The sequence below is a fragment of the Balaenoptera borealis genome (assembly GCF_965194805.1).
Source record: "Balaenoptera borealis genome assembly, chromosome: 5".
Taxonomy (NCBI): Eukaryota; Metazoa; Chordata; class Mammalia; order Artiodactyla; family Balaenopteridae; genus Balaenoptera; species Balaenoptera borealis.
This window is the reverse complement of record NC_138862.1, coordinates 1,171,454-1,196,290: the sequence shown is the minus strand read 5'-3', so window position 1 is coordinate 1,196,290 and position 24,837 is coordinate 1,171,454. Positions and strand designations below refer to the sequence as shown.

Genomic DNA, 24,837 nt, shown 5'->3' with positions numbered 1-24,837 from the left:
AGGGCGAGCCCAGGGGCGGCTGCAGGTGGGCATGGGGGGTTGTGGCCCCAAATTCTTCTGGAAACGGGCACGGACGTCCCCCAGAGCTGTGCGACCCTGGAAACCTAGGTCCTGTCCAGCGCCCAAGCTCAGCGCCCGGCACCATCAGAGTGAGGTCAGGACCTCGCAAGGGCACGGACCCCTCAGGAAGTGGGACGTTGCCAAGCAGCTTGAATCCCGTTTTGTAATTGACTCAGTGGTGCTGACACTGTTGGAAAGCTTTGGGGGAACAGTCTCAAAGTCCACCCCCAAATTCCTGTCCATCACAAAGGGGAGGCGCCATCTTGCACCCAGTGGAGGGAAAACCCACAGACGGGGGAGGGGGGACGCGCAGGATGATGTGTTGGGGCCAGGCATCCATGCCGCAGGCACTCTTCTCTGGGCCATTTTGTTGCTTTCCCAACTCCGTGGGAACCATCCTTAGCTTGGGCTGAGGCTGGCTTTGGCCGGATTTGGCGGGTGGGCAGACCCTCCACGGGTCCTGGAACCGATGGTAATGGAACCATCACCATCCCCCAAAAGGAAGCCACAGGGACGCGGTTGGGCGCGAGGGGAGACTTGGGTTAGGTCACTGCACAGAACAGCGCTGCACTTCCCACACGTGAGCCGGATTCTCGGAGGCCCTCGCTCCCAGGCGACGCCTGGCACTCAGGAGAGAAGGGTCTTGGGGTCGTGAGGATGCCGCAGACCCTCAGACGGTTCATCGGGAGGAGAAATGGGAGTGTGCGGGGACGGAGCTGGAGCCCGGGCTCGGGGCCCGGCCAGGACTGAGCGCCAGGCAGGGGGCAGCCTGGGGACGGTCTGACGGCCACCTCTGCCTCCTACAGCTCAGACCCTCCCCAGCTTGAGCACAGTCACCACGTGGGCCGGGAGCGAGTGGAGCCCTGGGCGCGGCCTGAAAGAGGTGAGGTCACCACGGGGACCCCAGAGCAGTGGGAGCCCCTGCTCTGCTCACTGGGGACCCTGACAGAGCTCTGGGGCTCCCGGCCGTCCTCTGTGCCCCCCGTCCCCGTGGGCGCCAGCGGCACTGGGTGTCCACGGCTGGGGCCGCTCCCCAGCCTGAGCACCAGGGCGGGTGTAGGGGACGCCGGGCAGGCAGCCCCCTGTTGGTGCTGGCACCACCATGCCGGCCCCGTGTGCGTCCACAAGCATGTCCCCTTGCCTGCCCCCTGCGCCTGTCTTGTCTGCGCCCCCCCGCTGTGTGATCCCGGGCCTGGCCCAGGACGCAGGCGAGCGTGTGTGCTCCCTCCCCAGCCTGTACCCTCTCCTCTTCGTCCCCAGGGAGGCCTGAAGGGCCAGAAAGGAGAACCAGGCGCTCAGGGCCCCCCTGGCCCCGTCGGTCCCCAGGGTCCCGTAGGCCCGGCCGTGCAGAGCCCCGATGCACAGCCCGTTCCCGGGCCGCAGGGACCCCCGGGGCCCCCAGGGAAGGATGGCGCCCCCGGAAGGGACGGCGAGCCCGTGAGTACTGTCTCCGCTTCGTCCAGCCGGGGGTGGGGGCTTGGCCAGAGGGGAGAGGGCAGCAGGGTCCTGGGGCTCCAGACGGCCGCTTCCTTCCCTGGGTGCAGCGGGAGGGTGGCCGGGGGGCAGGCAGAGCCAGCCCAGGGCCGCGGGCGGGGACGCGGCCGCAGTGCCCTGGACGGAAAGTTCTCCAGCCCCGTGCAGAGAGCCACCCTCTCGTGGGAGCAGAGGGGCTGGGGGCACAGGGGTCCGTTTCCATGTTCAGCTCGGGGTGGGGTCAGGTGCGATTTTCTGTCACTAATGGTTTCTCTCCCGCTTTCCAGGGTGATCCTGGCGAAGATGGGAAACCTGTAAGTTGCCTCTTCTTTCAGAACCTGTGTCATCTGTGATGTTTGCCTGAGTCCCCGGGCTCCCCCGCTCCCCCACCCAGTGACTGTTTTTAAGCTCGACAAACTGAAGAGATTTCAAAGTGAAGCCATTTTCAAAATGCAACTTTGTTAAGAAAGTATAAGTCTAACGATTGATAGAGAAATATAAAGTTATGCATGTGTATTGAGACGTTTAGGCTACCAGGAAACAAAGAAAAGGAAAGAAGTAAAAGGTAAAGCTTCCAGATTCTTAGAGGTGAGAGAGAAACAGCCTGAAGTTGGGGGTGGGCGGTGGAGCAGGGACACAGCACGTAGAGAAGAAGAGACGCTCGCGGGAGAAACCACAGGCTTGTCAGCCGTCACGGTGGATAAGACAGCTTCTCTCTCAAGACAGTTTGGATTTTTAAAAATCAGCAAATGCTATTGGTTGATAATAACAGAATAAAATGACACAAGAAGGTTCAAATAAAGATTTAGGAAACGACAGACCCACAAATGGTGACGGGAAGGCAGGGAGGGGGGCTCGCAGGACTGAGCGGAGACACAGCAGACGCCCGGGGGGACGTCAGCAAGGACGCGGGGACGTGTCACGTGGACTCAGCCTGTCCTTCATCGGCCTCTTTGCGCTTGAGGACAAAGCGTGGCTCAGTCGTTGCGGGGATCCTCTGCAGAGCGGGGTGCGTGTGTGCACGTGTGGAATCCAGGGTCCGGTGACTGGATCAGCCAGCTCCTGGTCGGGGTGCGCTGGGGCCTCGAGTCGGACGCGCCCTGCGTGCGGACGCGCAAACACAGAGAGGGCCGTTTCGGCCGCGCGGCCTCCACCCGCTCACCCAGGCAGCACCCACGGAGGCAGTCCTGTCCTCAGTGCCCCCGCAGCACACGTGGGCACGCACACACGCGACGGGCAGGGTGCCACCCTCCGGCCTGGTGTCCCCGGGACGCCGAGGTCACCTCTGCGGGCCGCTGCTCCCTGGTGGCGGCCTCGCATCTCCGAGGTTGGCGGTGCACCCCTGCGGCCCCCATGACAGCCCCATCTGGTCCGTAGGCACAGAGCCGCGCGTCGGTGGTGGCTTGGCCGGTGATGGGCACAGGGCCTTCTCCTGACCGAACCTCCTGGCTTCTGTCTTCCAGGGGGACACCGGGCCACAGGGCTTCCCAGGAACCCCGGGAGACGTGGGCCCCAAGGGCGAGAAGGTGAGAGGTAACCGGCCGGGTGTGGGGCGGGCGCAACCCGAGGTGGGGCTGTGAACCCTGGTGTGACAGGGGTCTTCTGTTCCCAGGGGGACCCTGGGGTCGGGCCGAGGGGACCCCCAGGACCCCAAGGGCCTCCCGGGCCACCCGGACCCTCCTTCAGACGTGACAGGCTGGTGAGTCCTCCGTCTCCCACCCCGGTCCCAGCAAAGGGGCCTCTGGTCGTGCTCGGCTTCCGATGCCGCACTGCTCGGGTCCGGAACCGGCCTCCCCGGGGCGTGTGCAGTCCCCGGGCACTTGGCTCCTGCCCTGCCTCGGATGTTTTCATTCGGGGGTCGGGGGGCTCGAGGTCACTGTGACAGTCCTGCACGGTTAGCATCAAGGGCCGGTGCTCGGCAGGGAGCTCGGGGCAGGGCTGCGGCCTCGCCGGCTGACCGCAGGTGGGCCGTCGGGGCTTCCGGTGACTCGGCCTCTCCCCTCAGACCTTCATCGACATGGAGGGGTCCGGGTTTGGTGGCGACCTGGAGAGCCTCCGCGTGAGTGACCCTTGGCCGGGATGGCCGCTGTCCTGACGACCCCAAGCACCAGTGGAGCCCGCTGGGCGGCGACGAGGCCTGGCGGGGTGCGGGGGGAGCAGTGGGCATCCTTCGGCCAGTGCCGCATGCAGTGACGGTTCTGTTTTCCGTGTCCAGGGCCCTCGAGGTGTCCCCGGCCCCCCTGGGCCCCCTGGCGTCCCAGGCCTGCCCGGAGAGCCAGGCCGCTTCGGGATGAACAGCTCAGACGTCCCCGGACCCGCAGGCCTTCCCGGAGTGCCTGGGCGGGATGGGCCCCCCGGGCTTCCTGGGCCCCCAGTAAGGCCCGCCTCCCCTCACCTGCCCGTGTCCGCATCCGGTTGGGGGGGACAGGGAGCGTGGGGCCTTCCCCCGTCCGGGTGAAAGCCCCCCTCACCACCTCCGTTCTCCCCACTCCTCAAATCCTTTCGGGGGGGCACCCGTCTTTGGGCCCCCCGGGGTGGGAGGGACCTGGGTGGGCAGCCCCGTGGTTCTGGCTGCCGAGCCGCCGGTGCCCACATGACAGCTGCTCGCCTCCCTGCCCTTGCAGAGGCCGTCTCGGGGGTGACTCGGGCGGGGTTGGCCCTGATGCCCGGAGGATGGGAGGCCGAGAGGGGCCCCCCTCCTGGCACTGGGGACACCGCACCGTGGCCTGGCAGGTGCCTGGAGGTGTCGCTGTTGAGATTGGGTCCCAGGAGCCAGGGGTGTACACCTGGTTTTCACCCAGCAACGTGCTCGGGACACAGAGCCCGTGGGCCGTGCGGTTTCCTGCTGAAGGCGTGATGACCCTTTACTGAGCGTCCACGGCCGGTCACCAGCCCCAACCTCTGCACGCGAGGCCACCCCCTCCCCGCAGGGCTGGCGGCCCTTCTCATCCTCCCTAGTTTGATTGGCGACTCAAATTAAACTAAAAAGGGGGAAGAAAGAAAGAAAAACCCGAACAGAGCTGTCCGACGCCCTTGACCGTGCACGTGGGCGGGTCTCCCGTGAGCCGTGGGACTCTGGGCCGTGTCCCGGGAGTGTGTCGGGTGCGGGATGCGGAGATGGTCGCTAACCCAAATCATTCTCCATCTGGCCTCACACTCTGCTCTTCTCTCCCCAGGGACCCCCAGGTCCTCCAGGGAAAGATGGGCAACCAGGACAGACCGGCCAGAAAGGCAGCCTTGTAAGTCACTCCCCCCGGCGTCCAGGGTGGACCTGACCTAGCGCCACGGCGTGTGGGTATTTGGGTGGTGCGGCCCCGGGTCAACAGAGGAGAAATGCCACAGGGCAGGGCGGTGACGGCTTTAATCCAACAGGGAGCCGCCGTCTGGGGAACCCTGGGCTTCCCGCGCTGGCTCAGAACTGGCTGCCGGGGCTCCTGTAAAATTCCAGGACTTCACTACATAATGCTGTTTCTCCATGATGACAATTGGCCTAGTGGTTTTGAAGAACATCGACGCTTTACTTGATTTGGACATTTTATTTCTAGTTTCCATTTTGGTTGCACTGATAATGGAGACACTTTCAAGGCTGGACAAACCTGTAACCGGGGCCCGAGGTTCCCGTGTGGCCTTTCGGGGATGGACCACGGGAGATGCCCACACAGTCCTCTGGAGATAACACTTCCCTGTGACCTCCCCGCGAGAACCTGGCTGTCGGGGCTGAGCAGAGGGGCCAGTTTTAAGGGAACCCGCTGCTCCAAGCGCGCTGCTTTGCGGCCCTTGAGCTAGAAGGACTCTCCTCCTGGTTCCGGGGACGGCGGGGGGCGAGGGTTGCCGCTCAGCAGCGAGGCCGGCCCTGCCCCCTCCACGGCTGAGCCTCCCAGGAGCCTCCATCCCCACCTGAAACAGGGGTGACGGCGGGAACAGCCAGGGGTGCACCAGGGCCAAGAGGAGACACTTGGAGTTTTAGAGATAGTTGGGACAAGGGGAAGACTTGACCTCATGGGCTGGGATAAAGCAAGTGAGACTCTGTCCCTCTCTCTTGCTGCCTGCGCCCTGGTCCGATTGTGTAGTAACTGCTCTCTCCTCCCGCAGGGCGAGGCAGGCGCCCCAGGACCCAAGGTACAGACAAAGCCCCAGTGCCGCCGCTCTTCCTGGACGGAATGGGCCCGCCAGCCGAGGGGGTGGGGGTGAGGGCATGGCGGCCGAGAGATCGAGCCCCCGGGCACTGATCGTGGGGTCCGGCCAGGAACCGCCCTGGCAGCAGGCACCACGTTTGTCCTGCAAGACCGTTTCCACCCGAGTTCTGGTTTGGGGACGGAACGAGAGCAGATGTGCTCGGAAGCAGGCAGCCCTGGGGTCCCGAGGGCTGCAGCGGGGGAGTGGGCTGCTGGCGGTCGGGGTGCTGCTGGGGCCCCAGTGTGGTCCGAGTGGGTCCCTAGCACCGTCACACAGGCCTGGTCCTGGGGAGGCCACCCCAGCCCCTCCATGAGCCAAACCGGCAGCCTTCCCAGGAGAGAGGGCCCGTCACTGGGGAGGCCACCGAGGGGGTGCAGCTCCAGACTCGTCCGCCGGGAAAACAGAGAGAAGGGGGAGAAGGGGGAGGGGAGAAGGGGGAGGGTGACATGGGAGAGAAGGGGGAGGATGACAGTGGGACTGGAGGGGCCTGGAGGGAGGGACGAGGGTCAGAGTAGAGACTCAGGTGTGTAAACACGTGCACACACACAACCCGTGCGTGCGCACACGGGCACGGGCTTCAGGGATAAACGGGGAAAGCTGGTGAGATTTACAGTGAGGGAAAAGGCTACAGCTGGGGGTGAAATTCAGCACAGGTGAGGCCAGACTCCATTTGTAGTTGGAGATCCTGGACACCAGAGCTAGATGCTCAGCTACCAAGGCCACTCAGACCTGAGAGAGGGCTCTCGAGCATCTTGACTGAGATGCCTGGGCCGGCCCCAGTCACAGACGCTCTCATGGTTCCCTCATCCCTGTGGCAATGGGGTCCTGGGCCCCCTGCCCCGCTTCCTCCAGCGGAGTCCTCCCCCCTCCTGGAAGGAGTGTCTCGGGCCCCCGCCTGGGGGTCTTGCTCGGTGGTTTCGTGTTAAGTGGATAAAGTTGGGCGAGGCCAGGAGGAAGAGGTGCTGTGGGGTTAGCGTAGCTCCTGGCTGGTGGTTCACCCCCTGGCTCTTCAGATGTAAAATGCTCGCGAGAAAACACAGGTGCACCGGCAGTGCAGTGGCGCCTGGGGTTTAGGGACACCCCGAGGGCCGAGGTGATGACCTTCTCTCCCACCTGCGCAGGGAAGCAAGGGAGACCCCGGCCCCATCGGCACGCCTGGGGAGCACGGCCTGGCAGGACGTCCCGGACCAGCAGGACCCGCAGGACCACCAGGGCCCCCGGGCCCCCCCGGGCCCCCAGGCCCCGGGCTCGCTGCGGGGTTTGTGAGTACCCGCTGCCCCTGGCCCCCAGAAAGCGCGGCTCTGCTTCCCCAGGCGCCCTCGGGCACCCACACTGACCGGCGCAGCCCGGCAGCAGCCAGACAGGTGCCACCCCTGCCTGGGCTCCTCCTGGCTGGTGACGGAGTCCCCACATGTGAGCGCTGAATGGGGGGCGTTGGCAGCCCCGCGTGTCTGCCTTGCTGTCCCCGTGACCCACCCAGCAGGGGCCCTGCAACCAGGGAACCCCACCCTCAGAATCCACCCGCTCGGGCGTCTGGGTCCCTGCCCAGCCTGGGGCAGGTCTCTTCCTGTGAGAAGACACACGGACCCTGGCGTCCCTGTGTGTTCTCCTCCAGGACGACATGGAAGGCTCCGGGGGCCCCTTCTGGTCGACAGCCCGAGGCGCCAGTGGGCCGCAGGTACTGCCCCAAAGCTGGGCTTGGTCGGCTTGGGGGCGGGGCTGCCTGGGGGGGTCCGGGGGAGCGTCCCTGGGACTGGCCTCCAGGGGGACCAGGAGCAGCCCTGCAGAGCCAGCGAGCCATCTGCCTCCGGGACACTGTCTACCTCGCGGCCGCCGGGGGGAGAGTCCAGTCTCCAGTGTGGGGAATGCCGCTGGTGGTCGAGCTGAATGAGCACGGGGCAGGATGGGCCCCAAAGACAGGTCTTCCTGGGAAATACTAGCCCAGTTCTCTTTATGGCTCTAACTTTGGGGAAGTTACACAGTTTTGACCTGAGTAGAACTTTAGTTAAAGAAAAATGGGGACACTTTTCCTATGAAAAATGGATGGATTCCTATGAAATCCCACCTTGTTGTGCCATTGACATGTGCACTGGTCAGGGTTAGGTCCAGCTGGAGCTCCTGGCGTCCAGAGGTAACCGAGCTCACACCGGACGGACACACGAGGGGCCGTCCCCGGGGCAGGATGCCTGGGACGGGCCGAGAGAGGGTTCCCTCCCCCAGGAGCCGCGGGGCCGACACAGACCCCACTGGGGGTCCCTAGGGGACCTCGACTAGTGTCCAGCTGGGCCCCTGGAGTCTCAGCCCAGCGAGACGGTGGTGGGACGGGCCGAGAGAGGGTTCCCTCCCCCAGGAGCCGCGGGGCCGACACAGACCCCACTGGGGGTCCTTAGGGGACCTCGAACCGTGTCCAGCTGGGCCCCTGGAGTCTCAGCCCAGCGAGACGGTGGTGGGACGGGCCGAGAGAGGGTTCCCTCCCCCAGGAGCCGCGGGGCCGACACAGACCCCACTGGGGGTCCCTAGGGGACCTCGACCAGTGTCCAGCTGGGCCCCTGGAGTCTCAGCCCAGCGAGACGGTGGTGGGACGGGCCGAGAGAGGGTTCCCTCCCCCAGGAGCCGCGGGGCCGACACAGACCCCACTGGGGGTCCTTAGGGGACCTCGACCAGTGTCCAGCTGGGCCCCTGGAGTCTCAGCCCAGCGAGACGGTGGTGGGACGGGCCTCCTGTCCTGAGCACCACTGCTGAGGATTTTCACTCGGGCAGAAGCTAACTCTGGTGAAATAGAGCGGTTTTGCCCCTTTGAGTTAGCGCCTTTCCCTTTCTGCGTTAGAAAGGCTTAGTTTGGGGCAGTAGCAGTCAGCTGCCTGGGCATCAGGTGAGATCTGAGCCAAGGTGGCAGGGCGAGGTCGCAGGGCAGGGTCCCCTCCTCCAGGTCCAAGGGCACAGCTCCAGTGCCGCTTGACCCCTGGAGGGGTCTGTGGGCTGTTCCGTGGCCTCAGGGTGATGGAGACCCTCGGGTGGGGTTAAACCCTCCTCCTCCCTGGGGAGGCCAAAAGGCGGCATCCCATCCGTGCAAATGCATTTGTTTCTAGTTAATAAAGTGCAGGTTTCTTTGCGTTGGGGTGACTTGCTCATGCCCTCCCCGCGGCCGGTTTGTGTGCCATCTGTGGGACACCAGGTGGTGCCGAGGACAGGCCACGTCTGGTGGGGTTTCGGGCTGTGCGGGCCCCTGTTGACACGAACGCCCTTTTTTCCATGTTTTATAAGAGGGGCTAGTGTTCTTGCGGGAAAGGCTGTCCCCCGAGGGGCGGAAGCAGCACCGACCCGGCCCGCTTCCTTCTCTGCCCCCCCAGGGACCGCCTGGCCCGCCTGGAGTCAAGGTCAGTGAGAGATTTGTTAGCCGGGGGGGCGCCCGCCGCTCACCCCCTCCCGCCAGGAGCTACTGCTCAGTGGCCCCGAGTTCCTCGTGGGAAATTTGCAAATACGGAAAAGCCTAACGGGGAGACGGTCCCCAGAGCTCGGTTCAGGGGGTGGCGCCGTCCCATCTTTCTAACCCCGTGAGTCGAGATCTCTGGCTCCACACGTGCCAGGTGTGTGCTGACTTGGGGAGAGCGAGGGGCTCAGGGAAGGAGCCCCCAGCCCGGGGGACAGTGGCTGGCGCCCGGCAGGACCTGGGTGCTTCTCTCGCCGCCGCTGGCCCCGCCTCCCTGCTTGGCCCTGCCCCCTCCCCGCCCCTGGGGGACAGCAGCTCCCACCCCTGGGGGGGGCAGTGGCGAGGGCAGGAGCAGCCCCACCCTGCTCCTCGGGCACCCGTGCGTCCCGGGGGTGCAGGGACCCCCGCGCGCCAGCTGTGCCGCCCAGCCCCTTAGAGCGTCTGCTTTGATTTGCAAACCTTTGAGACAGTTGGAAAGATGGCTTTTTTAGAAGGACGTCCTTCTTAGCTTTCTTGAACTGTTCAAGGTGAAGTCACCTGAGTGCTCCTGCTTCTGCGGGAAACGGTGGCCTGGCCTTCAGAACAGTCTAGGCCGTGTGCGCTCAGCGCATGGGTGGACACAGGGTCTGGGGCCCTCAGCTCTGAGCTGCGGGGTGTGGCGTGGGGACCACCTGGTTACCTGAGGAGGGGTGGGCGCTGCCTGGGGGCTGGGCCAGCGCTCGCAGCTCCACAGAACCCTTTGTCCACTTTAGGGGGATCCTGGAGTCATGGGGCCACCAGGGACCAAGGTAAGAACAGTACCTCGGGTTCAGGAACTCCACAGTCGTTAGCAGCCCTGGTCTGGGGTGCAGGGCGGGGTCCCCAGGCTGAGACCAGGAGCTTGGCTGGTCCTCATCGCCTGGGGCCTCAGTAAACAGGGGTGAGTCCATGCCAGGCCCGGCGTCCTTCTCCCACTGTCCCCCTGTCCCCCCCGGGTCCCCCCGGGTTTTCGCATAGGACAGCTTTCCTCCCATGCCAGCTCCGCAGCGGAGTCCTCTGACCCCTGCCCCCTCCTCTGCCCCACGGCGCTCCCCAGGAGGCCGAGCAGGTTGGCTCTCCCTCAACCTGGTCGACAGACCAGGTTGAATCGGGTGTGAGCTGGTGGCCGGCTCCGGGACACCGTGGCCCCCAGGTGCCGCGGCTGACGCACGTGCTCTCCTCATGTCCACTGCAGGGAGAGGTCGGAGCAGACGGGGCTCCTGGGGCCCCCGGCCTTCCGGGCAGGGAGGGTGCAGCCGGACTCCAGGTGAGTGGCCACCCGGGGCTGCTGCGGCTGACTCCCCCAAAGTAGCCACGCCTGGGTGAGAGCTGGCGCCCGGTGTGTATCTCAGGGTCCCCACAGGGCCCGGAGACCCCAGCTCCATGGGACGTGAGTCGGCGGTCCAGGCTGCCTTAGGGGGCTTCCTGCGTGGCTGACCCCCCCACCCCCCAGGCCCCATGTGGTCAGTGCAGGGAAACTCCGCATCTTCACTCAGGGCCAGTCCCAGCGGCTTGGGGTCTCCAGGAAGCGGGGCTCGTGTGCTGTTTATGATGAACGATTTTCTTCCTGTCTCCACAGGGACCAAAAGGAGAAAAAGGGCCCCAGGGAGAGAAAGTGAGTTTGCAGGGGTTGGCGGGTGTCTGTGGACAGGTGGTAGGTGCACGGCAGGGCCGGGGGTGCTGCCCTCTGCCCCGGGCCCGCCCATGTGGTGCAGAGACTTGGGCGGGATCCGGGCTCAGAGCCTGCCCTGCCTGGGGTGGGGGCTTGTGGGCCACTGTGCTCAGCCCTCAGGCGTCTCCTCACACCCCGTGGGCACCGGAAACCCCTCCAAGTCCGGGCTGGGCTGCAGTTCAACCCCCAGGGGAAACTCTCTTCCAGGGCGACCCAGGGAAGGACGGAGTGGGGCAGCCAGGCCTCCCGGGACCCCCCGGACCCCCAGGGCCTGTCGTCTACGTGTCGGAGCAGGACGTAAGAACCGTGCATGGGTGGACACATGCTCTGCCCAGGGCCCCCAGCCCTCCCCCCATAGGGTGACCTCCAGAGACCCCGGGGTTCCAGTCTGTTGGTTCCATGGGGCTTCTTGGCGTCGAAGCTGGCCCTTCCAGAGCTGCCCTTTGGTCGTGCTGTTTGCCCGCGTGTCACCCGCTCCAGCTGTGACAGGCCCCCTCCGGCCCCCATGCACAGCACCCAGGGGGGTGGGGGGCAGTGTCCCCCTGGTCCCAGGGTCCCGGGCCGGTTCTGTGGCGCGGGAGCGGACTCCCGGGGGCGCTTCATTTCTCGTCTCGGGACCTTGAGGCCAAAGCCAGGAAGATGCCTTTCACGTTGACCTCCTGGTGTTCTTGGTGGGGCTTGTGTGGGTAATGTCACGGGAGTTGAGTGTTCATGGTAAACGTGGTCCTTTTCCTTCCTCCTCCGGGACACTGGCTCTGCTGACTCACGGACAGAGGGCACTGGCGAGCGTGCCGGGCCCCGAGGTACGTGCGGCCCCGGGACGGGCTGGGTGCCGTGCACCTCCCCGCGGCAGGTCCTGACCGTCGCTGTCTCTCTCTCCACAGGGCCGGGCGGGGCTCGCAGGCCTCCCCGTGAGTACCTCCCCAGCGGGCGCGGGGCCTCTGCTTCGCAGGCAGGGGGCCGGGTGGGCCCCCGTGAGGCCGAGGAACCGGAGCCGGAGACCCCATCCGGACAGGGGTGTCGGGCGGGCGTCTACGGCGGGGTGGGGGGTCACGGCCCTGAGGCAGGGGCCTTCTGGGCAGCGCTGTGTGTCTCCTGCAGGGACCAGCCGGGCCGAAGGGAGACCTGGGCTCCAGAGGCCAGCAGGGCCTCCCGGGACCCAAGGTGAGGGGCCGTCCAGGGTCACCGGGTGACCGCTCAGGGGGAGGGGGGCCATGCCCGGGAACCTGGGGCGGACTCCCCTCTGGTCTTTTCCCTGGACCTGCAGAGGCCCCGCTCACGGCTCTGTGTCCTGGGCTGTCGCGTCGGTGCCGAGGGGGGTTCACTGCAGGCCTGGGGGGGTGCAAGGCCTGCTCTTGCCCGAGCCGGCCTCCCTTACCCGCCCCCCTGTTCCAGGGCGAGAAGGGTGAGCCGGGCATGGTCTTCAGCCCTGACGGCAGAGCGCTGACCTCCGCCCAGAAAGGAGCCAAGGTGAGGGGACGTCTGGGCCCAGCTTGCACCCTCTGTCCTGCCTGGCCGGGGCAGCGGGGCTTGGGGGCCGTGGAGACGGCACAGAGGGGTTTGTCCTCCTGAGAGGGGCCAGCTCCTGCCCGTGCGTGGGAGCCTCTGCTGATCGGGCTCTGGAAGCTTCCGCAGCCTGGGCCCCTCGCCTGTCCGTCTGTTCCTCTCCCACCACCCTGGTGGGAGGGTCCTCGGGGCCCCTCGGAGCCTGCACCTCAAATCAGCCTCAGCCTGGCTGGCCCCTCATTCTCCTCTGCCCATCAGCGGAGCCCACACTGCAGAGGGGCCGGGGGCTCTTGGGGGCCCCGGCCTGGGCCTCGCCTGTGGGAGCTGCACCCCTGTGGTGCCCGACTGGCCCTCTGGGGGCACTGCCGCTGGGGGCAGGGATCCTGGCCTGCCTTCCTCAGGAGGGGGCCAAGCATGGCTGGGCTTGGGAATGGGCTCCACGGGGGCCTGTGCCCTGGGTCCCCTGCCCCCCAGCAGGGGACCCCCAGCCCTGGGGAGAGCTGGGTCTGGATCAGGAGGCTTTTGGGGACAGGCCCGCAGGGGGTCCCCAAAGGCCCCCAGGATTGTCGGGGGATAGACCAAGGGACCGCGGGGCAGAGAGAACTCCGCCGGCCCCACCGTGTGTCACAGCTGAGGTCGGGGCCCACAGACCCCTCCAGCCCGGGCGCTGCAGGGCCGACCCCTGGGTCTCAGGGCCCCCAGGGTGGGCCCAGGGACACAAACCCCAGTCCAGAGCTTTCTCCCTGTTGCTGTTTCCTTCTCTTCCTGGGTGTTGTCAGTGCCTCGGGTGCCGCCAGGGGCATCCAGATGGACACAGGGACCCCTCGGCGGCTGCCCACTGGGGGTTGTGACCTACGGCCACCTAACGGTGCCTTCTGGTTTTCTGTTCAGGGTGAGCCTGGCTTCCGAGGACCCCCGGTGAGTAGACCCAGGCTTCCCCACAGCGCACATGCGTGTGCCGCGGAGGGCACCGTTGCCTGCCTGGCCGCTGGGCGGGCGTGGCAGCTGAGCTTCTATCCCAGCTGCGCCTCTAAATGCGGGGGCAGGTGTCGGGAGGGAGACCGCGGGGTGGGGGGCCGGTCACGGCTCACCTAAAACCTGGCTCCCCCCACAGGGTCCCTATGGGCGGCCCGGGCACAAGGGAGAGATTGGCTTCCCTGGACGGCCGGTGAGTGTCCGGGTCTCGTGCCGGGTGTGGACAGCAGCCCAGGCCCACGGGGACAATGGGCCCGGAGGGGAGTGGGCTGCAGTCTCTCTGCTGTCCTCCTCCTGGGGACCCCCCGCCAGAGCGTGACTCTCTCCAGCCCCGCTCGCGGGCAGCTTGGGCCGCAGAGGGATGGGCACCCCGAGGAGGCCCTGGGTGGGGACAGGCTGCTGGGCCAGCCCTCACAGCTGCCACCCACTGTGCTCTGCCCCAGGGGCGCCCCGGGATGAACGGACTGAAAGGGGAGAAGGGGGAGCCGGGAGATGCCAGCGTGGGATTCAGCGCGAGGGTGAGTGTCTTGCGGGGCGGGCGGGGGTAGGAGGCCTGGCCGCAGCGGCTCGGGTCCCAGAGCTCACCTGCGGGAGGCTTCTGAGCAGCCTCGTGGCCCTCGGACACGCAGACCCCCGTGCACACAAACACACGTGTGCGCGCACACACGCACACACACGCGCCAAGGCCACCGGACAGTGCCCCGGCGTGGTTTTCTCAGAAGGGCCTGTAGGCCGCGTGGGCTCTGGGGTGGGCGCCTCTGGCCCGTGGGGCTCTCGCTCCGACCGCCTTCACGCTGCAGTTGCTTCCGCCTCGTGAGCCGAGGGTTCGGTAAAGTCCCCGGGTGAGGCCCTGTTGTCACCTCTACCTGAAACGGTGCCATCGAGATGCAGGACTCACCTCTGACCCCGCTGGGCACCCAGTGGGCCCGCCGGCTGCACCCAGTGCCTTTTCTCCTGGACCCCGTCCCACCTGGCCTGGCCGCGCGACGCGGGGTCCCGAGGGCAGTGGCTCAGGCTGCGGCTCTTCTGGTTTTTCCGTCACTGCGTGTCTTCATTCGGGCTCGCTCCTCCTTGCAGTGGTTTCATGAAAACTCAGAACACGAGGCGGCGTCTTGCAGAGTTCTGAGATGGAGGTGGACCGGGCCACTTCCGTCGAGGAGGACGGGGGGCTCTTGAACTCCCCCCGTGGTTCTGAGTTGTAGAGGCGGAGCGCCCGCCGCTGTGCGCGCGCCCCGGTCAGGGCGTCCAGCGAGTCCGGCTTCCTCGTGGGCCTGAGATTGCGCCTCTGTTCCGCTGCCAGCCTCTCTCCTCGGTCGCAGGGTCGGGGCGAAGGGGCCCAGGGGCCCTAGAGCAGGTGGCCGTGAGGTCCCGGGACCCTGTCCCCAGGCACCGTCATCACTCAGGCCAGCCCTTTGGTGAGCGAGCCGCTATTTTCAGAACGGCTCTTCTGACACTGCCTGAATCGGCCGTTTGTCCTTTTCCTGCGAGCGGGTGAACGAACGGAGCCGACCTTCACCCAGCTGGCAGTTAGTAACAACACGAGCCGTGTCCGAGGTCGTATCCGGCCCAGACGCCACCCGCACGTCTCCCGTGGGAGGATTTGAGCAGGACTCCGGTCTGGGAACGGGAAGGGGGCAGCTCTGTCCTCAGGGAACCCACGACCACAGAGTAAACTGGACGCATTGTCCATCTGATGTTTTCTGACTTCACCGTGATTCTCAGAACTGCTCCTGCCCACATCTGCTGTTCTGGACAGTGTCGCTGGCCAGTGTTGACTGACCAGGCTTTCTCTTCCCCCACGCAGGGTCCGCCCGGCCCACCTGGGCCCCCAGGGCCCCCGGGCCTTCCCGGGACTCCTGTCTATGACAGCAACGTAAGTCCCTGCGACACCTGCTGTTCCCACTGCGTCCCCACACTCTTCCCTGCACTGGCTTCCTTTCCCCTCCGCTGACCCGGGGAGGGCTGAACCCCAGGCAGGGCAGCCGGAGCCACGACCTCTGAGACCCTGGCTGGGGGGGGCTTCTGGGAAGGGCGTGGTGGTGGGACGCAGGCCCACCTGCCTTGTAGGCCGCACCTGGTGGGCCGCTGGTTAGAAGACAAGCCCCCAGGGGAAGTGAGGTTGGGGGAGGGCTCTCTGGATCTGGGTTTCTGAGCACGAGCCCTGGGGTCCTGGGGGGTGAACAACCCCCTACCTCACAAGGCTCAGTGACATGAAGTGACCACCTGGGGCAGTCATGTCGTGACCGGGGCTCCCGACTCCAAATCCTGTGTCCTCTCCCTCCCCCTCCCTGCTTCTCTGTCTTGGGGGGCAGGGGTGCTTGGGGGTGTGGCCTCGCAGACCCTTGGGCAGGTGGTGGCCTCAGTTTCCAGAGCGTCTCTCAACGGCCATCTTTGGCCTGTTCTTCGCAGGCGTTTGTGGAGTCTGGCCGCCCTGGACCCCCGGGATTGCCAGGTGAGGGTCCTGGGGCCTCGGGGAGGGCAGGTCACCCCTCCAGCCACAGCGCAGAGCAGGGGTGGGCGGCCCTCACGGGGTGCTGGACGATCCAGGCCCCCCAGTCCCGGGTGATCACGGCCCCCTTTGCCGGGCTGCTGGGTCCTCCCAGCACGGCCTGCCAGGCGGCCCGGCCGTGGATGGGAGTGGGCACCGAGCGGCCACCCGCTGGCCGCCCACTGTCCAGCTCCAGCTCTTCGTCCAAGCCTGCTGCTTGTTCGAGCCCCTCCCTGCAGGAGTGGCGTGGCCTCTGGGAGCAGAGGCTGCAGCCCCTGGAGCGCGACCACCGGGCACTTCGGCCAGTCACGAGCTCTTACTCTGACTGTCCCTGGGTTCACACGCTGCCCCCTCCCTGGTCCAGGCCTGCAGCGCACACAGTGCCCACCAGGGTTGGGCCGTGCGTGGGCAGGAGGGCCTGTCCCAGGCGCCTCTGTCACATGTTTAGTAACAGGCACTGGGGTCTCTGTCCCTCCAGGGAACCAGGGGCCTTCTGGACCGAAAGGTGACAAAGGAGAAGTGGGCCCACCCGGGCCACCAGGTGAGAGTTCTCTGGGGGCCTTGGGCTGTGTGTGGTCACCCGCCCACCCGGCTCCCGGAGGAAGGAAGCCTTCGGGGCTCAGGGGGCTCTGAAGGGACGCCTGGCTGGCCCCGCGGCCTCGGGGCAGGGCTGGGGGCTAAAAGGACAGGGGCCTGAGGTGGTGGCCAGGCAGGATGTCCCAGCCCCCCACTCGCTGAGGAGCAGGGCTGGGCCCCGGTGTGCACCTCCCAGGGGAGACCCGGCACCCCCAGCGCATCGCGGGGGCCTCATCGGCCTGGATCGTCCAGGGGATGAACTCCCGGCACCTCGGATGTCCCCTGGGATGGCAGGACTCCCCTGCTGAATCCGGCTTCTGCAGCCGATGAAGCAGGAGAACAAGTGTGGTGTCGGGCGCAGGCCAGGCAGAAGCCAGGAGAGCTGGACCCCCGGGCACTGCCAGAGTCTGCGTAAGCTCGGGGTTCCCCTGCGAGCTGCCAGAAGCAGAAGCAAACCCTCCCCTTGAGGAAGGTGAGCTCATTGAGGACCTGGGATTCCCAAGCGGGCAAGCGACCAGCCAGCACTACAGGAGTTTCCAGGCTTGGCCTTGACCGTGACGGTGATGCCCCGACATGGAGAAGAGGAGATGGCAGCACAGAACTGGAGCCCGCGGGCAAGAGTCGGGTGTAGTTCTGGGACTGAAAACCCGCAGCCCCTGGACGTGAGGATTCTGTGCGACTTCAGGCAGACGGGACACAGCCGAGGAGGGGAGGGGTCAGCCCGGAGTCCGGGCGACGCACTGAGCAGTCGGACACGCCGAGGGAGGTCAGACGCGTGCGGGTGAGGACACGCGGCTGGGGCTGGGGCAGAAGAGCATTTGAAGGCGTCACGGCCGGGCTTCCAAACCAGGGAAAGGTTCAAGGAGCCCTTCACACGAAGGGTCAACACGAGCCACAAGCTGATTCCTCACGGGGTTGAGAGGAGCCAGAGGCCATAAAGGGTCCCAAAGGTCGGAAGAAGGTAACTGCTCACCTAGAATTCTGCAGCCGGTAAAGACGTCGTCTTCTACAGGAAGAGGAAGTGGGCAGCGAGGCCTCTCAGGACACCATCCTCAGTGGGGACGCGAGGGCCGCTGGGGAGAAGGAAGCAGAGCTGATGACACGGGGACGGAGGAGGAGCAGCAGGGGGGCGGTGAGACCACGCGTCCCCGCTCGGCCCCGCCGCAGAGAGGTCGCATCCCCGAGACCCCAGCCTGGCCCCGAGGAGGCCGAAACCCCGTTACATCAGGCCCAAGTGAAGGACGCACCTGTCACCTCAGGGACCAGCCGAGAACAGGAGGGAACGTGCCCCTGGTAACCAAGCAGGAAGGAAGAACAGCGTAGGAAAAACCCGACCAAAGATGGCAGGAAAGGAGAGAAGAGGAACTCGGAACAGGTGGAGGAGCGGGAAACGGGGTGAAGATTGATTAAACTCAGATCCGTTGGCGCGTATGTTCAGTGAGCGGGTCCACTCTCCTGTTTAAAGACGAACATCGTCAACAGGACAGAACCAGAGCCATGCTGCTTACGAGAGACACCCCCAAGTGTAAGGACATGAGAGCTGAGGGGGAAGGGGTGGTAGTCTGGTGAGAAGGGAGCCGTGTGTGTGTGTGCTCGTGAGAAATCAGACAAGTGTATTTTAAAGCAGGAAATACTGCCAAAAATTTTTCTTAAACTCCATAATGATAAAGGGGTAAACCCGCCAGGAAAGTACAGCGATTCTAAATTTCTACGCCAGTAACAACATAGCCTCAAGATATGAAAAGCAAAAATTGACAGAAATAAAAGGAAAAACACACAAGTCACTCAGTACAGGGGGAAATCTGTAAGCGAGGGAAGCAGCAGACAAAAGGCCGGGTCAGTTGGGAGGTGGAAGATATGAACGGCAGGTGACAACCTGGCCCCCAGTCCCAGCACCAACATGGCAGCCCACAGGCCCACGCCGGGCACACAGCAAGTCCCTCAGGCCTGTGTGTCCTCAAGGGAGCATCGAAGACACAACCGGGACGGGCCCACCGAGCAGGGCGCCTGCAGGGAGGAGAGGCCACAGTGGGAACTGGAAACCCTGGAGCTGAAGGACAAGGCTGTGTCTGAGGGGCACAGGTGCAGCCAGGGCCGGGGTTGGGATTCTCGGCCCTCACTCCGTGGCCCACGGTGGCAGTGGGGTCACCCCGCTCTGAGGAAGGACCCAGGACAGGAGCTCCGGGCCGTGAACATGAGCCGGGTGGCCCTGGGCAGGCGTGGGTTTCCCGGAGCAGCCCTGGTGGAGCCCAGATCAGGGGCTCCCCCAGCCCCCTGGGCCCATGGTTCACTCAGCAGGCATCACTTCACCCTGGGGGTCTGACCTCCACCTTTATCAGGTTTCCAGGGGAAAGGCCACGGGAGAAGGGTAAGCCAAGGTCGCTTTCCCACCCAGAAGGAGCGAGGGTCTTGTCAGCTCCTTGTCTACAAGGTCACAGCCTTAAGTAGCCTGCGCTTCAAGCATCCAGCTCAGGAAGTTAGAAAACAAATAGATTTAACTCCCAGAAAGCAGATGGGAGATGCAGTGAATGGAAAAAAAAAAAATGTACAAAACAGGAAGCATCAAGAAAGCAAAGAAGTCAGATGTTAGTTCTTTGAAAAGACTAATAATATTCCCCTCGAGGGACTGATGAAGGAAAGAGACAGCAAGAGACATTGAAGATGGCACCCCCGTGCTCTGGAAAGAGCGGGCACCCTCTCTCTGCCATCCGCAGTGGCGGGTCGGGGCCATGGGGGGTGGCCGGTCATTGCTGCCGGCGCGGGGCCCAGCCAGGGTGCGGGGCAGGGAAGAGAAACAAACGCAGGGTGTGACTCTGGAAGAAACAAACCTGCTGTTTTCACAGAGGACACGTTTGTGAATGTCAACAACCCAAAGGGATGTGCAGATAAACCGTCAGAATTAATGAGTAAATTTACCAAAGTCACAGGGGCAGTTCACAAAAATCGATGGCCAGTCATAGACTAAATGAAATCTTTAAAAGGCACCGTTTAGAAAAAGATCAGGTTGGTTGCCAGAGGTGGGATGCAGGGTGGGGGGTGAAGGGGGTCGAAGGTACCAACGTCCAGTTACAGGACACAGCACCTGGGGGCACGCAGCTGTAGCCGACACTTCTGCCCAGTGTCCTTGAAGGTGCAAAGCGAGAACAGCTCTTGTCACGAGGGAAAACCATGTTTTTTCCTGTGTGTGTGTCTCTGCGAGGTGGTAGCTGTTAACTAAACGTCCTATGGTGTGCAGTTCGCAGCAGACGTTAAGTCGGTCGTTTAGCGGTCCCCCTTGACCGTCTGCAGCGCTGTGTGTCAGTGATAAAAACTGAAGGGAAAAAGGCACCATGAACAAAAACACAAAAAAATATCAAGTGATTGGGAATAAGTGTAACAAAACATGCAGGGGATCTCTACACAGAAATACAGAAATTAGAGAAAGAGGGGACTTAGGTAAATTCGGGGGCGGGGGGACGGGTGGACCAGGCAGGAAGACAGTGTCTCACTGAGGACCTCCCAAACTCTCCCCCCCGTAGGGCAGTTCCCGTTCGACCTCCTGCACCTGGGCGCTGAGATGAAGGTGGGTGACCCCGGGTCATCACGCTGCCCCCCCCACGGGGCCCCAGAGGGCACCCGGGACGCGCACCCCTGGCTCCGTTTTTCGGGAATTCGGTTGACGCAATGGGAAGCTGGGAGGCCGAGCCCCTTCCTGTCGGGCTGGCCAGGCCTGGGCCGCAGAAGCTTCACCGTGGGCCTCTGGGGGTCGGCGCCCGCCCCTCCCCACACGGCACCGGGAATGGGGCTGTCCCGACAAGCTTTTCCATCCACAGGGGGAGAAGGGTGACCAAGGGGCCGCCGGGCAGAAAGGAGAAAGGGGCGAGCCCGGGGGCGGCGGGTTCTTCAGCTCCAGCATGCCTGGCCCCCCCGGCCCGCCAGGCTACCCTGGGATTCCGGTGAGTCTGACCCCAGCCGCCTGTGGGTACCACACAGAGGCTCAGGCCCATCCTGTGCCAGAGCTCACGTCCCCGGGGTCCCTGGGGCCAGGAGCCAAGGGCAGGTCCACCCTGCGGGCTGGGCCCCGAGCGTCCGCCTCCCGGCTCCTTGCCCGAGCGCAGGGCACCCACGTGGGGAGCCTGGTGGGTGCATAGTGGCTGCCCTCCCAGATTGGGCACCTGACCTGGGGGCTCCTCCATTCTCCTGCTGGCGCTGTTCTCCACCAAACCCCCTCAGGGAGACCCTCTGTCCTGAAAGCGTCTGGGGGACCGTGGGCCCCAGCTTCCATCCGGGAGTGGAGGAGGGGTGGGGGCCCTCGAGGCTGCACCTCTGTGAGCGGCTGTCCTCGTCTACGTCCCAGGGTCCCGTCCCAGTGGGGGGCACATGGGGTGGGAAGGCTGGGTTTCCCAGGCCCCGCGTGGGCAGTGTGGGGACGGGGGCTTGGGGGCCATGCTCCCTGCAGGGGGTCGTGGCCCGTGCTCCCTGCAGGGGCTTGTGGCAGATGCAGCCAGGACCTTCAAGCTTGCTTGTCCCCAGCCTGGGGACATAGGTGACAGCACCCTGTGTTTTGCCTTCCACGCTAGGGGCCCAAGGGAGAGAGCATCCAGGGCCAGCCTGGCCCTCCTGGACCTCAGGGACCCCCTGGCATTGGCTACGAGGGACACCAGGGGCCTCCTGGGCCCCCCGGACCTCCAGGGCCCCCGGGACCCCCATCCTTTCCTGGCCCTTACAGGCAGAGTAAGTCGGGTGGAGAGTGGGCCCTGGGCTCCAGCCTCGTCCAGGAAGGGCCACTGTTCCCACCTCTGGCTTCTCTCTTGTAGCTATCAGTGTTCCTGGCCCCCCAGGCCCACCTGGGCCCCCAGGACCGCCCGGATCCATGGGCACCTCCTCAGGGGTAAGCACCGCCCTGTTCCTGACCTGTCGGACCCTCACTGCCCGGCTGCCCTTCCCTTTGGAGGTGTGTGGGTGGGTACCCCAGTGCCAAGAGCCCTGAGACGAGGTTTCCAAAGCAGAAGTGGGGGACCCAGGTGTGGCTGGGGTCTGAGATGGGCAGGGGAGGAGGACGAAGGGGGGGCGTTGAGAAGGTCCCTGAGGGCGGGTCTGCTGTGCAGAGGCACTTGGGGGCTGAGGTCTCCCCGTGGCGCTCATGGGGCCAGCCTGGCAAGGAGGCGGCCACGTAGGTCTTCAGACTGTCGCAGCCCCCAACCCTCCCCATGAGCCCAGAGGTCCCCTGTGCACAGGGGACCCCATTGGGCTGGCCTTCCAGCAGGTGAGGGTCTGGGCCACGTACCAGACCCTGCTGGACCAGGTGCCCGAAGTGCCAGAGGGCTGGCTTGTCTATGTGGCCGACAGGGAGGAGCTGTATGTCCGGGTCCGGAACGGGTTCCGGAAGGTTCTGGTGAGTTCTAGACAGGGCGATCCCTGCACGTGGTGGGGCGCCTTCCCGCTTTGCTCTTGGGGCGAAGGGTACAGAGAAGGCGGGAGGCGGAGGACCTGCGTTGCAGGGGGCCCCGGCGCCTGGCAAGCGGCAAGGACCAGCCGGGCGGGGCCCGCGGGCATGCGGCTAGCGGTTCTCCATCCTCACCCGCTTCCCTCCACTTCTCTCTTTATTAGAAGCTGCTCTATGGCAGTTTTAGGTTCACAGAGAAGTGACTCTCAGTTTTTAAACTAACAGATGTTCTTATTGTGCGCCGGGCACCGGGTGGGGGGCACTGGGACGCAGCCATGCCGGCCTTCACCGGTGTGGGGGGCGGCCGGGGCGAGTGGCGCTGGCTGGGTCAGAGGTCCCGGGGTGACCCCCTGTTTTCTTCCAGCTGGAGGCCCGCACGCCCCTCCCCCGCGGGACGGTAAGGAGCGTCCCTTCTTCCCACGACCATCTCGGGGGACCGGTGGGCAGGGGTGCAGCCTGGGTGGGGCCCCCCTGCGGGGGAGGGGGTGTGCAGACCGCGCTCATCACCCTCCCCAGGCGAGGGGCTCCTTTGAGTCCTTGTCTGTCTGCCCTCGTCCAGAGGGCTGGGCACGGGGACAGACCCTTCAGGGTGTGGGGGGAGGAGGACGGAAGGGGGGCGGGTGGGAGGGGCCCAGGATATTCCAGTCTCCCTAAGTAGGGGTCGCGTCCCCCAGGCGGTGCTCCTCTGAGGAGAAGTCACGCCTCTCGGACGGCTCGAGAGCGGGGCTGCGTGCCAGGTCTCGGGTGCCCGTGTTCAGCGTGGCTGCTCTGCCCCGCCGCCAGGCTCGGGGGCCCTTCTCTCTCGCAGCACCTAGTCCTGGGCGCTGTCCTAGGCGCAGGCACAGCCCCCGCCCCGCGGAGGCGACATCATGGTGGGGAGACGGGCAGTAAGGGCAGTAGGTGACTAGGCAATAGCATGTAATTATGTAAGTAAAAACATCTCAGCTAGATACATGAATTCATTCTATAACTTATGATTGCGTTAGACGTTACTACCAGGTAATAGGTACCAGGTAACAGGTATACAGGTAACGGGTGTCTGAAGGTGCTGGGTGCTGTGGGAAAGGGATGGAATTGGGAAGTGGGTGGGGCACAGGGGCTGGCATTTGGAGGTCGAGGTCACCGCCGGAGGTAGGAACTGGGCAGAGGCTTAAGGGGCTGCTGGTACCACGGCTGCAGCAGGGGGAGGTCAGGGGGAGGTGGTCGACCCAAGGGTGCCCAGGGCCACGGGGAGGAGCTGGCTCCTGAGGGTGATGGACCCGGGGGCTTGAGCAGAGGGCCACCCAGCCCGACTGAGGTGTCACCGGGCTGGCTCTGGCCTGACACGCCGGGCGCCCCTGGGTCCAGCTCGCCACCTCCAGTCCAGCGTCGCCGGCCCAAGAGCACAGCCGGGTGCAGACGAAGGGCGTGCAGGGCCGGGCAGCGGGACCCGCGGGTGCAGGAGGCCCGGCCCCACGGCGCTGTCTGCCTCTCCGCCTGCAGGACAACGAGGTGGCCGCTTTGCAGCCCCCCGTGGTGCAGCTGCACGAGGGCAACCCGTACCCCCGCCGGGAGCCCCCGCCCCCCACAGCGCGGTCCTGGCGGGCTGACGACATCCTGGCCGGCCCCCCGCGCTTGACACACGCCCAGCCCTACCCCAGGGCCCCGCACCCCGGCGCCTACGCGCACCTCCGGCCGGCAACCCCCATGGCCTCACCCGCCCACACTCACCACGACTTCCAGCCGGTGGTGAGTGACCACCCCGGGCAGCGCTGGGGGTGGAGAGTCCGGAGCCCAGAGCAGCCGGGGAGGGTGCTGGTGCTGGGTCTGGGACCCGCCCTCCCCATCCCCTCCCCCCCCATCCCCATCCCCTCCCCCCCACCCCCTCCCCCCGCCGCTGCCCCGGGGTCCACCCCGCTCGCATCCCAGAGACCCACCGGGGTCGGGGGGCGGGGCGCGGAGACCCGGGCCGTCGGGGCTGACACGCGGCTCCACCCGCAGCTCCACCTGGTGGCGCTCAACAGCCCGCAGTCGGGGGGCCTTCGCGGCATCCGCGGCGCCGACTTCCAGTGCTTCCAGCAGGCGCGCGCCGCGGGGCTGGCGGGCACCTTCCGCGCCTTCCTCTCCTCGCGGCTGCAGGACCTCTACAGCATCGTGCGCCGCGCAGACCGCGCCGCCCTGCCCATCGTCAACCTCAGAGTGCGTGCACGCCCCAACCTGGGCCGGGCCTGGGCGTCGGGTGGGCGCTGGGCGGGTCTCGCCCCTGAGGACCACCGGGCACCCCATGGAGCCCCCACGTGGCCCCCGACCCCTGCCCCCGCCTGCCAGGCGCGCTGGTGCGTCACCAGCTTCCAGAGGTGGCCTGGTCCCCTCACCACTCGGGTGTCAGCCCAGGGCTGGGCGTCCCTGCCCCGGTGCTCTTCACGGGGATGTGTTGCGCGGCCCCTTCCGCGAACGGAGCCACGTGCTTTCTGGATGCGTCGAGCACCGGTGTTCCTCGGGACCAAAGGCGGTGGACTCACTCTGGCCCCGGGTCCAGGGCTGGGGGCGGGTGCCCTGCGTTCCTGGGAGAGGGCGGGAGGCCTGGGGCCAGCCCACCCTTGGGCGGGCGTGGGCGTTGCTGAGACCCCTGGGCCGCTCGGCCTTCTGGCACGAAGTGACCAGAGACGGGGTGACCCCGCTTCCCCCCGCAGGATGAGGTGCTGTCTCCCAGCTGGGAGGCCTTGTTCTCGGGCTCCGAGGGCCAGCTGAAGCCCGGTGCCCGCATCTTCTCTTTCGACGGCAGAGACGTCCTACAGCACCCCGCCTGGTAGGTCCGCTGTGTGGGCGCAGCAGCTCGGGGCCTCTCTGGATCCAAGAGCCCTGAGCAAAGGGGCGGCGCTCCCGGCTCTGAGCCTCCAGGCTGACCCAATCCTGGAACACGCTCGCGGCTTAAAACCCCCCAAATCCAGACGCACAGGAGGAAGAGTAGAGAGCGTCGTTTGCGGTGTTACCTGAAACACCCTCACCTGGCCTGCTTCCCCGGGCAAGTGCCCCCAACTTCCTGCTGGGGAGACAGG

At 65.7% G+C, this 24,837-nt stretch overlaps 2 protein-coding genes across 9 annotated transcripts in view; one reads left to right on the top strand and one right to left on the bottom strand.

The window, feature by feature from the left end:
• Positions 1 to 24,837, top strand: part of COL18A1 (collagen type XVIII alpha 1 chain) — a 95,657-nt gene that overhangs the window by 69,716 nt on the left and 1,104 nt on the right. For 2 of the 7 annotated variants that reach the window (XM_082392530.1, XM_082392524.1), the window contains 35 exons: positions 867 to 943; positions 1,321 to 1,497; positions 1,821 to 1,847; positions 2,997 to 3,059; positions 3,146 to 3,232; positions 3,539 to 3,592; positions 3,749 to 3,907; positions 4,710 to 4,772; positions 5,626 to 5,652; positions 6,831 to 6,971; positions 7,325 to 7,387; positions 9,060 to 9,086; positions 9,892 to 9,927; positions 10,353 to 10,424; positions 10,737 to 10,772; positions 11,037 to 11,126; positions 11,603 to 11,632; positions 11,714 to 11,740; positions 11,931 to 11,993; positions 12,225 to 12,299; positions 13,227 to 13,253; positions 13,450 to 13,503; positions 13,754 to 13,828; positions 15,115 to 15,183; positions 15,720 to 15,762; positions 16,277 to 16,339; positions 19,893 to 19,936; positions 20,187 to 20,309; positions 20,934 to 21,087; positions 21,171 to 21,244; positions 21,617 to 21,748; positions 22,164 to 22,196; positions 23,282 to 23,527; positions 23,780 to 23,977; positions 24,472 to 24,587. In XM_082392530.1, the coding sequence (XP_082248656.1) occupies positions 867 to 943; positions 1,321 to 1,497; positions 1,821 to 1,847; positions 2,997 to 3,059; positions 3,146 to 3,232; positions 3,539 to 3,592; positions 3,749 to 3,907; positions 4,710 to 4,772; positions 5,626 to 5,652; positions 6,831 to 6,971; positions 7,325 to 7,387; positions 9,060 to 9,086; positions 9,892 to 9,927; positions 10,353 to 10,424; positions 10,737 to 10,772; positions 11,037 to 11,126; positions 11,603 to 11,632; positions 11,714 to 11,740; positions 11,931 to 11,993; positions 12,225 to 12,299; positions 13,227 to 13,253; positions 13,450 to 13,503; positions 13,754 to 13,828; positions 15,115 to 15,183; positions 15,720 to 15,762; positions 16,277 to 16,339; positions 19,893 to 19,936; positions 20,187 to 20,309; positions 20,934 to 21,087; positions 21,171 to 21,244; positions 21,617 to 21,748; positions 22,164 to 22,196; positions 23,282 to 23,527; positions 23,780 to 23,977; positions 24,472 to 24,587 (2,845 nt within the window). The remainder of the gene's footprint in view (positions 1 to 866; positions 944 to 1,320; positions 1,498 to 1,820; positions 1,848 to 2,996; positions 3,060 to 3,145; positions 3,233 to 3,538; positions 3,593 to 3,748; positions 3,908 to 4,709; positions 4,773 to 5,625; positions 5,653 to 6,830; positions 6,972 to 7,324; positions 7,388 to 9,059; positions 9,087 to 9,891; positions 9,928 to 10,352; positions 10,425 to 10,736; positions 10,773 to 11,036; positions 11,127 to 11,602; positions 11,633 to 11,713; positions 11,741 to 11,930; positions 11,994 to 12,224; positions 12,300 to 13,226; positions 13,254 to 13,449; positions 13,504 to 13,753; positions 13,829 to 15,114; positions 15,184 to 15,719; positions 15,763 to 16,276; positions 16,340 to 19,892; positions 19,937 to 20,186; positions 20,310 to 20,933; positions 21,088 to 21,170; positions 21,245 to 21,616; positions 21,749 to 22,163; positions 22,197 to 23,281; positions 23,528 to 23,779; positions 23,978 to 24,471; positions 24,588 to 24,837) is intronic. The other 5 variants (XM_082392526.1, XM_082392525.1, XM_082392527.1 and 2 more) reach the window with 5 other exon arrangements.
• The window catches only part of SLC19A1 (solute carrier family 19 member 1), a 33,733-nt gene continuing 25,247 nt past the window's right edge, over positions 16,352 to 24,837 (bottom strand). Inside the window, exon 6 of one of the 2 annotated variants that reach the window (XM_082392544.1) lies at positions 16,352 to 17,447. In XM_082392544.1, coding sequence (XP_082248670.1) covers positions 17,381 to 17,447 — 67 coding nt within the window. In that variant the 3' untranslated portion in view covers positions 16,352 to 17,380. The remainder of the gene's footprint in view (positions 17,448 to 24,837) is intronic. The other variant, XM_082392542.1, reaches the window with a different exon arrangement.